Raw genomic sequence first — 11,706 nt, 5'->3', positions numbered from 1 at the left:
TATATTCTAGGAATACAGATCTATAGAGATAGATCTAAAAGAATGATAGGACTCACTCAAGCAACCTACATCGACACCATATTGAAGAGGTTTTCCATGGATGAGTCCAAGAGAGGACATCTACCTATGTGCCATGGAGTTTATTTATCCAAGTCAATGTCTCCCAAGACTGACAAAGAAATAGAGAAAATGACACACGTACCATATGCGTCAGCCATAGGGAGTATCATGTATGGGATGATATCTACCAGACCAAATGTAGCCTTTGCTCTGAGTGTCACGAGCAGATATCAAGCGAACCCTAGTCAAATGCATTGGAAAGCTGTGAAGGATATTCTTAAGTACTTGAGGAGGACTAAGAATATATTCATGGTTTATGGGGGAAGAGAATTGAAATTGGAAGACTATACCGACTCTAGCTTCCAAAGCGACATGGATGACTCGAAATCAACCTCTGGATTTATATTAATGCTCAATGGCGGTGCTGTCTCTTGGAAGAGTTCCAAGCAGGACACCACAGCAGATTCCACCACTGAGGCAGAATACATTGCAGCATCAGCTGCTGCTAAAGAGGCCGTTTGGATGAGGAATTTCATCCAAGAGTTGGGGGTCATTCCTGAAGCTGTTGGTCTAGTTCCGGTGTACTGTGACAACACTGGTGCCATTGCTCAGGCAAAGGAACAAAGATCTCATCAAAGATCCAAACACATACTGAGGAAATACCACTCATCTGGGAGATCGTGGAAAGAGGAGACATCATTATCAAAAGAGTGGCCTCTGCAGACAATATCGCTGATCCACTTACTAAGCCCTTGCCAGGACCATTATTTGCAAACATCGCGAAGAAATGGGACTACGTAGTATGACTAGTTGGCTTTAGGGCAAGTGGGAGATTGAAAGAGTGGGTGCCCTATTAGCCAACTTGTGGCTAATGGCCTTTATGACTCTATATGTAAACAATCTTTGTTTAATATAATTTACACTTTTATATTGGCTTTTGCTTTATCTTTTATCATATTATTATGTTGTGACGTACTATACGATGTTTAGATAAAGAACTTGAATATACTAGAGTGCATGTAAGATGTGATAGTAGATTTGAATGACTATCATGAAACACATCTTATATTCACTGTATATTCTAAACAATTCCTAGTCAATTGAGCCGTCCACAAATAAGGATAAGGATCGCTCGAGATTGAGACTAGCATTTGCAATGCCAAGTACCACGTTTCATTGGTATGGAACATAGAGATGTTCGAAGCATGCAAATGGATATTCATTTGATGGTTGATCGAACTACCCTATTCGGACTTTCCAAGTGGTATTCACTAATTGAGTGGATAAGTCCGCGGTTTTGGTTGTACACCATTAGTCCTTACTACTTGAAACATCATGGAGACTCTATATGCTAGTACTGTACTTTGACTCGTTTACCGACTCTATGAGGGTCATCAGGTGTCAGGATTGGGTACAGTTACGACACATATAGGAGTCAATGCTTTTTTGTCAAGGATTCACCACACGCTTGCGAGTGTGGATATCCTATGCGATCTGAGGAGATATTAGTGTGACAAATCTCTGGCCAGAGTACATGATATGCTTTAGGTTACTTGGTTTCCTAGTTGCACATGCGATGTCAATATTTGATCTTCAAGATGTATTGCATAGTTATCGAATCTCAAACGAATCTCGATATACCAATGGTTGTTGATTCGATCGGGATATATGGATGAAGGGACCGTACTGTACGCTAACCAAAACCTAATGGTTCTTGCAGGTACTATCAGTGATACCTAAGGAATCATGGGGCGATGTTGCTAGGCGTTCTTACCATGGTTCGATGGATAAGTCGGAAATTGTTGTTCCGAGTCACAAGGAGTTGTGGACCCACGGCTAGCTGTATCCCTAAACCATTGAGGGTTACACAAGTAATAGATTTCTAATCCCCATTGAGGTAATTAAATTTAATGATTTAAATTTAGCAAATGAGATGTAGGACTTCTTATTAAAGAGTAGATGTAGTGAGATTTTCTAAAATGACATAGGGATGACATTTTTGGAAATCACTGAATTTGGATTCAGAAAATTTATCTTGACTTTAAAATATGCTGAAAAGGTTTCTGTACACATTGGTGAAATTGGTTTATCAATTTGAGTGACGATGAATTTTATATTAATTTCTGAACATGCGGGCTTTGCTTGTCAGGCTTGAACTTATGACTAATGGGCCCTAAGCTGTTAGCATCCCATGTTATAAATAAGTTATTGCAGTACAGAAATTAGACAGAACATTTCATAATTTTCGAAACCTAGAGATCTTTCTCTCCCTAGGGTTCAGCCGCCCCCTTCCTCTTCTGTGTTCGAAAATCCAGTCTGCAATTTTTGAAAATTGCAGTCTAGTTTAATAGATCAGATCTGTTAAATTCTCTTCGTAGAAACTTCTGATAGACTTTCTAGTGCAGTATATCAGAGGGATTAAGAATTCTATTCGTGGACCTGATTCAGGAGTTGATCGATCGAGTCATCAGTTTCTGGGATATACAAGAAGAGCAGAATTTTCTGTTGGAGTCCATAACCTCAAGTTGAAACTTGAGAGGTAAAATTAAATTGTGTTTTATTTTACTTGTTTATTTTAAACGTAAGGATTTGATACCCACGATCTGGAATCGTTCCAGATCAGAAAATAAAAATTTTAAACTTCCGCTGCTCCGGGTATCGAATCTGACAGATCCAAGAACATGTTCCATCATAACTGGGATAACTGTATCCAAACTGCTCAGTGTTGTTGAGTTACCGGATCTCTCGTGCCCAAGACGCAACGAAAGTTTTAAAAATTTTTATTTTGACATTCAAAATATTCTTGGACACTCATATGGTTTAAATAACCTTCGTAGGGATTTTATGAAATTATACCTTCGGTGAACAAATTCACTGGACTCCAACTATTTCAAAAATTGAAATAGCTCTTGTTTTATATCCCTACGAACAATCAACTGGATTTTCTCATTTCTTTAATCTCCGAATCAAGTCCACGACCGGATTTCATGTTCCTCTTCTAAATCGCACTTAAGAAGAAGAAGAAATTTGAGTTGAAATGAAAAATTGATCGTATCAAATCTTCAATTAATATTCTACTTGACTGGACGAATTATTTGAGAGCAAAGAGGAAAAGATCTGATAAGCAGCAAAGAACCAGAGCAGACGATGATTATGATGAAGAAGCAGCTCCTCTCCCTTTTATCAATTCAATCAATTGATTGAATCAATTAAATGTGGTGTCGGCCAAATTGGCAGACACACATTTAATTCCCCCTCTTTTTTTAAATATATATTATATTATAATATATATATATATAACAATTATATATATATATATATTATAAAAAAAGGTCCCACAAATATAAATATATATATATATATTATATATCCATATATATATCGTATATATATATATATACATTTATATCTATATATATAATATTGGTCCTTTAAATCCAAGTCCAACTCGGAAAAATTAATTAAACTCTTTTAATTAATTTTGCTTTCAAAATTTCTATGAGCTCTTATAAACCGATTATAAGCTTATCTATCGATTTAGTCAAATTTGTTTATCATAAATTCAATTCTTTGAATTTATTATCTCAACGGGAACAGGGAAACTAGTACTTGTGTCACCCTCAATGGTTCAGGGATACAACTAGCCGTGAGTTCACAACTCTTTGTGATTCAGGACATTTTTCTTTATGTGGGCTCACCCTTATTAGCCCCATTCCATGCATCAACTCTTTGATCATAAGAATGTCAGAACTCATATCTGATTTGACCCATCGAATCATGGTAAAAGCGTTAAGTAGCACCGCCCCATGATTCCCTAGGTATCACTGATAGTGCCTGCAAGAACCAGTCGATTATGGTTAACGTACAGTACAGTCCCTTCATCTCATATATCCTGATCGAATCAGCAACCATTGGTATATCGAGAGTTGCCTTTGATTCGATAACTATATTATATCTTCTTGGATAATGCATAGTGATATCGTATATGCAACTAGTGAAGCCATTTCCCTAAAAGATATATCATGCTCTGGCCAGAGACTGAATACACTATCATTTCCTCAGATCATATAGGATATCCAAATTTCATAAATGTGCGGAGAATTTCCAACTACAACCACTGACTCCCATTTATGTCATAGCTACACCCAACCATGCCACTGTGGTGCTCTCATGGAGCCAGTAAACTGATCAAAGTGTAGTATTAGTACACAGAGCCTAGTGTTGTCTCGGGTCATAAGGACTAATGGTGTACAACCATAATCAGGACATCACCTGTGAAGACCGTAAATTTTTCCTAATTTAAGGTTAGGATCTCTTATTGTTTAATTATTTATTTATTTATTATAATTAGTATATATTACGTTTTGAGATAATATTTAGATTTTATTAGGTTTCATGATATCTTGATGATAAAATATTATTGAGATAGGTGATAAAGATTTAGATGTAGTCAAATCTTGGGAATAGATTTTTATTTAATCTTTGAAAGTCATAATCCTAGTATATCATTAATTCTTTTGTGTGCATATGAATACAGACTCAATCTTCACAAGAATTACATTAAAAAATCTACTATTTCCTTCGTCATATTAACGTATTAGAGGCCATCCCTTTGAGCCAAAATTATGTCAAAATTTATTCCCTTTTCTTTATTATTCTTGAAGTCAGCAAAATCAAAAGAAAACTAATCTCACGCGGTGGCCTAGAAATTGGGAAGGAAAAATAATTGGTTCAAATATTTTGTGAGAGAACATTCGTGAATTAAGAATAAATTAAAGAAAAGGATTTGCTTTGATTGGCCAAGAGAGTAGGTGTTTTCGAAAGAGCTTTTGAATTTTCATCTGAAGTTTCGATCCAGGCCTTTCCAAGTTATTGGTTTCTGTACACGTCTACGGTAAGTGGGCTTTTGTATGTATATTTCTAGATATGGTTTTAAAAATATTTATTGATGATTCATGGTATTTGGGTTTTTGAAATTCGTTCGAGCATGTGTCTTTGTTCGTGTCATGTTGGTTCATGTTGTGTCATGCATGTTGTCGAGCACTATTATGATTCGAATGTATATGATAATGATATGACCCTTATACGGTGGGATGGTAACCGTTGTACGGCCTCACTTCATAGAGGATTAAAATATTGGACATGGCCTCGCTCCTTAGAGGATTAACATATAGGAGACAGTAATTCATGGAAAGGAGATGAATTTCAGTGCTTATGTTCATGTGTTGAAAGTTTATCATGATGATGTTATGGCCCGATGGCCCAAGTATTGAGTTATGGTTCATGTTTACGATTATGATTTTACGTTATGCATATATTTGGTATATGTCTCGAACGTCCCCCAATTGCTGAGTGTTTTCCAAAATGCTCACCTCCTTACCTTTTCCCTCCCAGATGATACAGAAGAAGAATTAGAGGATCAAGAACAAGACCAGTTTTGGGGTTGGTGAAAGAAAGAACTTTAGGATTTAATTTTGTTATTTCTTTTGGGATTGTTGCATTTAATATTTTGTTATTTAAGTCTTTTAGTCGCTTCCGCAATTATTTATTAGTTTTTGGATTATCGAGTAGTAAAGACAATATTTTTGGAGCTTTTATTTATGAGAAAAGACTGGTTTGCATATACTGTACTACAAGGCTTGTTGTTTTATAATTTGTGTGAATTTGAAACAACGCCGGTGACATGACTCGATCTCGGGGCGTGACATCATCCACTCGAAAACTGATAACAACTTGGAAAGTCCTACGAGGGTAGTTCAATTAACACATCCTATGTGTCACCACCTGTATGCTTCGGACATCCTACGTACGTTACCAATGAAACATGGTACTCCACATCACAGATGATAGTCTCAATCTCAAGCGACCCTTATCCTTCTTTTTGGCGGCTTAATCGACTATGAACTATGTTTAGAATATACAGTGGAATAAAGATGTGTTTCATGACTATCATCCAATGATATCTCATCTTTCATGCACTAAAGTATATTCAAGGTCTTTATCAATGCAACTTGTATGAGTATAGAGATAAAGATTTCCATAACAGAAGATAAATTGTATTAAATAAAAATTTTTTGTACATAGAGTCAATAATGTCCTTCAAACAGTTGGCCTTATGGGAACCTACTCTAACAATCTCCTACTTGCCCTAATGCCAAATACTCATTAGTTCTAAACCCATTGCTTCGCGATGCTTTTCGAACAATGGTTCTGGCAGGGGCTTAGTAAGCGGATCAGCAACGTTATCTGCAGAGGATACCCTCTCAAAAATGATGTCTCCTCTTACCAAAATCTCCCGTATGATGTGGAACTTCCTCAGTATATGTTTGGATCTGTGATGAGATCTGGGTTCCTTTGCTTGCGCAATGGCACCAGTGTTGTCGTAGTATACCGGGACTGGATCAACAACACAAGGAATAAAACCCAACTCTTGGATGAAATTCCTCATCCAAACGGCCTCTTTAGCTGCATCCGATGCTGCTATATATTTTGCCTCAGTGGTGGAATCCGCCACGGTGTCTTTCTTGGAACTCTTCCAAGAGACAACACCACTATTAAGCATGAATATAAATCCAAAGTTTGATTTCGAATCATCCACATCCGATTGGAAGCTAGAGTCGGAATAGCCATCTAATTTTAATTCTCCACCCCCGTATACTATGAGCATATTCTTAGTTCTTCGCAAGTATTTCAGAATATCTTTCATAGCTTTCCAATGCATTGGATCAGGGTTTGCCTGATATATACTTGTGACACTCAGAGCAAATGCAACATCAGGCCTTGTTGAAATCATACCATACATGACACTACCAATGGCTGATGCGTACGGTACGCATGTCATCATCTCTATCTCCTCTTCATTTTTAGGGCACATTGACTTAGATAGAGAAACTTCATGACACATTGGTATATGTCCTCTCTTGGACTCTTTCATAGAGAACCTCCTCATTATGGTATCTATATAGGTGGCTTGGGTCAAACCCAACATCCTTTTTGATCTATCTCTATAGATCTTTATGCCCAATATATAGGATGCTTCACCCATATCTTTCATCAAGAATTTACTGGACAACCAAACTTTAGTTGATTGCAGCATTCCTACATCATTCCCAATGAGTAAAATGTCATCAACATAAAGTACTAGGAATGTTACCGCATCCCTATGAACTTTCTTATACACACATGGTTCTTCATGATTTTTAACAAAACCAAACTCTTTGATAGTGTCATGAAATCTAAAGTTCCAACTTCTTGATGCCTGTTTGAGACCATAAATAGATCTATGAAATTTGCACACCTTATGCTTACTTCCCATGGATGTAAACCCCTCTGGTTGAGACATATAAATCTCTTCTTTAATGTTGCCATTAAAAAAAGCTGTCTTTACATCCATTTGTCATATTTCATAGTTATACCATGCTGCTATGGCTAGCAGTATCCTAATGGATTTGAACATAGCTACTGGTGAAAAAGTTTCCTCATAGTCAATTCCTGGACTTTGAGTATAACCTTTTGCCACCATTCGAGCTTTGAAGGTCAATACCTTCCTATCCACCCCAAGTTTTCTTTTGTAAATCCATTTACAACCTATAGGAACGATTCCATCATGAGGATCTACCAAAGTCCATACTTGGTTGGAATGCATCGAGTCAAACTCTGATTCCATAGCTTCAATCCATTGGGATGCATCGACATCAAAAATAGCTTCCTTGAAAGTTTTTGGATCACATCCAACTTCAGGTCCAACCTGATCACCTTCAAGAAGCAGACCATATCTCATAGGTGGTCTTGAAGTCCTTTCGGATCTTCTAGGTACATGTATCACAGGTATTGGCTGCTGGGGTGTGAGATCTTCAGTGGGTTGTGGTTGAACCTCTTCAAGCTCTACTATACTGCACTTTCTATCCAATAGAAACTCCTTCTCAAGGAAGGTGACATTCCTAGAAACAAATACCTTTGTTTCCTTAAGATAATAGAAATAGTATCCAATAGAATTCTTTGGATACCCTATGAAGTAGCATAAAATGGTTCGACTATCCAATTTATTTTTCACTTCCTGATTTACATAAGCAGGACACCCCCAAACCTTCAGGTATGAATATTTAGGAACCTTTCCTTTCCATATCTCATATGGTGTTTTGTCCACTGTTTTATTATGAACATTGTTCAACAACTGCACTGCTGTTTCAAGCGCGTAGCCCCAAAACGAAGAAGGTAACTCAGTGAAACTCATCATTGATCGGATCATATCCATCAATGTCCTATTTCGACGTTCTGCAACACCATTTAATTGTGGTGTGCCAGGAGAAGTTAACTGAGAGAGAATTCCATTCTCTTTTAAATAGTCTTGAAACTCGGTACTTAAATATTCTCCACCTCGATCAGATCAAAGAGTTTTAATATTTTTACCAAGTTGCTTCTCGAATTCATTTCTGAATTCATTGAACTTTTCAAATGATTCAAATTTGTGTTTCATCAAGAACACATACCCGTACCTTGAATAATCATCGGTAAAGGTAATGAAGTATGCATGTCCATACTTAGTACCAATACTAAGTGGACCACACACATCCATATGGATCAAATTCAATAGGTCATGTGCACGTTTGACTTTACCATCAAATGGTAACTTGGTCCTTTTTCCTTTAAGACAAGATTCACAGTTTTGTAAAGAGCTTATATCGGTCATGTCAAACATGCCGGTTCCCACTAGTCTACTCATCCTTCTTTGGGATATATGTCCAAGTCTAGCATGCCATAAGTGTGCGGGGTTGAGACTATCAACCTTTCTTTTTGTTGTTTGAATATTGTTCAATGAGATTTCTTTAGTTTCTAAGTTGTATAGATCGTTTTCCAATTTCTCATTTGCAACCAAACATTCATTCTTGTATATTTTACAAAACCCCTTTGCAAAAATACAAGTGAATCCATCTCTATCTAGCATAGGAATGGAAATGATGTTCTTTACAAGATCAAGGACAAATAAAACATCTTTCAAATACAACTTGAAATTATTATTCAACAATAAATAAAAATCTCCAATGGCTTTTGCAACAACTCTTGCTCCATTTCCCAATCTCAAGAAAGTCTCACTTTCTCGGAGCCTCTTGCTTCTTGTCATCACCTGAAAATCATTGCATAGATGAGAACCACATCCGGTATCTAATACCCAAGAAAAAGAATTAATTGAAACGTTTACTTCAATGTAGAATATAACTTTTTCAGAACGTTTATGAGCTAGGTAATCCCTACAGTTTTGCATCCAATGCCCTGCCTGTTTGCAGTGATAGCATACATTGTATTTCTTGTCGGATTTGAGAGCGTTCAACAGACACTTCTTGTAGGGTTTGTTTTTTTGGGTTGGGGCAGAACGTTTCTTGCCCTTTCCTTTAGGTCATTTATTTACACGAGACGAAGAGCCAAATAGGAGAACTGTTTTCTCTTTTTCATGGTTGATTCAAATGAAGTAAGCATGTTGACCAACTCTTCAAGGGTGGCCTCAATCTTATTCATGTTGAAGTTTACCACAAAACCATAAAATGAATCTGGTAAAGATAATAGCAGGACGTAAACTAAAAGCTCATGGGAAAGTACCATGTCTAGGCTTACCAACCGCTCAATGTACCCAATCATGCGGACACCATGCTCATGAACCGAAGTCCCTTCTCGCATACATGTAGTCATGAGTGCCTTTACGGTTGTGAACCTTTCATCTCTTGTTTGTGCACCATACAAATCTTTAGGTGTAAGTGAATGATAGCAGCATTAACAGCATTCTCAAATCGCCTTTGTAGTTCATTTGAGATTGAAGCCAACATATAGCACTTGGCTTTAAGATCATGGTCCCACCACGTCTCAAGCTTCTTCAGCTCATCAGGGCTGATGCCCTTAGCTGCCTCTTTTGGAGGTGATTTTGTTAGTAAATATGTTAACTTTTCCGACGCGAGTATGATTTTTATGTTTATTAGCCAATCAGAGTAATTTGGTCCAGTAAGTTTGTTGGTATCGAGGATAACAGATACTGGATTGCGATGAGCCATATTCGAAATATTTTACTGAAATTAGAAACATATAAAATGTTACTGATTATTTTAATCAATTTAATAAGACATAAAATATGGTCTTTTATTTTATGAATTACCCTCCCACAGTTTTGACATTTTCACACCCTTTAATGAAAATGGGAAATCGTATTTCCTCATTGAGAACATGAAGTCCAACTGGCTAATTTTGATCCCTGAATAATATCAGTCGATCTCAATTCCCAAAGGTAGTTTCCAATTACATCCAATGTAACCTTCATGTAATTCGCCTCATGATTATATATGAGCCCAATAATATGACGCCTCATACAAATTTCATGTTAAACCGACCCATCAATGTCGAGTTATTGTGGACGGTTTCATAAGATCCCCCAATAATATGAGCCGAAGTCATGGGAGTTCCACCTAACTCACATCACGTATGTCAGTGGAAGTCACAACTTTTCGATGTCCAGGTCTCCCCAATAATATGAGCCAGACCTGTAGCACCAAAAATCTAATATACTAAATCGCATGCATTAAATTTAATAAATAATAGGATTATTATTTTTAGGTTTAATTGATTTAAATTATTTATTTGAATTAGGTGCTAATAAAATATTTTTATTATTTATTCAAATAATTTTTATTGTACTAACTATTTAATTAATATTTTTAATTGTTTAAATTTATGTGTCTAAATGATTTTATTGTGAAATTTAAATTGTTTTAATATTTTAAAGGTTTAGGCTTGTATATTTAAATGATTTTAATTTTAATTGTTTAGTTTATTCTTTTAAATGATTTTAACTGTTTAGCTTATTTGTTTAAATATTTTCAAATATCCAACTTATTTATTTATAGTCTAAGTTTAGCGGTTAATTATTTTAAATTATTTTTTAAACTATTTTAAGTGTCTAGCTTATTTATTTAAATCTTTTTTTAATTGTCCAAATCATTTTAAAAGTTTTTATTTTTCTTGTGTATTTATTTAAAATGCTTTTAAACGTTCGTCTAGTTTGTTTAAAATTATTTTAATCGCTTCGTTTATTGTTTTAAAAAAATCTTATTTATTCCTGCAACATCAAAATATTTAAAATATTGATTTTTAATTCTATGATGGTGCTTAAATTTCTTTAAAGAATTAGTTTCTCAAATATTTTTTAGTAGTTAATCATTCTTGAAATTTTTGGATTCAGTAGCTTCCGGTTCCGGTTGTCGGCAATGGTGGACTTCGGCGGTTTATTCCCAAAATTTTATTTCAAGAGCTAATTTTAGTAAGAATTGAGGAAATTAGATGAAAGGTGATTTTAGAATTTTTTAGGTGTAAAAAATCACTTTCTCTGCATTCTAGAGCTTATTTTTAAACTTTTTTGAAAATTAGCAATTTTAAATTCGGGCGAGTAAAACCGATTTAATATTTTAATTTGGGAATTTTTGAACTTGTGTATTTTAAAAGCACAATTAATTTATGACCCTAAGTTGCTAGGTGGACTAGAACTTTTTTTTTTTAAAAAAAGAGTAGAACTTTTTTTAAAAAACACACACACACACACCCACCTATGTATGCTTACACCTATGCACACACCCACATACACACTTAAAACACAATTTATCACAAAAA

At 35.6% G+C, this 11,706-nt stretch overlaps 1 protein-coding gene across 1 annotated transcript; it reads right to left on the bottom strand.

The window, feature by feature from the left end:
- Positions 1-9,462: 9,462 nt before the first annotated feature.
- Positions 9,463-10,100, bottom strand: LOC140874529 (uncharacterized). The gene is made up of 2 exons (XM_073277827.1): positions 9,767-10,100; positions 9,463-9,605 (listed from the first exon to the last, which is right to left on the bottom strand). The coding sequence occupies exons 1-2, from the start codon at positions 10,098-10,100 to the stop codon at positions 9,463-9,465; spliced, it is 477 nt and encodes a 158-aa protein (XP_073133928.1).
- Between the last annotated feature and the right edge of the window lie 1,606 nt (positions 10,101-11,706).

This window comes from Henckelia pumila, chromosome 1 (assembly GCF_033568475.1).
Source record: "Henckelia pumila isolate YLH828 chromosome 1, ASM3356847v2, whole genome shotgun sequence".
NCBI classification, from domain to species: domain Eukaryota; kingdom Viridiplantae; phylum Streptophyta; class Magnoliopsida; order Lamiales; family Gesneriaceae; genus Henckelia; species Henckelia pumila.
The sequence above is the reverse complement of the archived record's forward strand: the minus strand, read 5'-3'. Positions and strand labels throughout refer to the sequence as shown.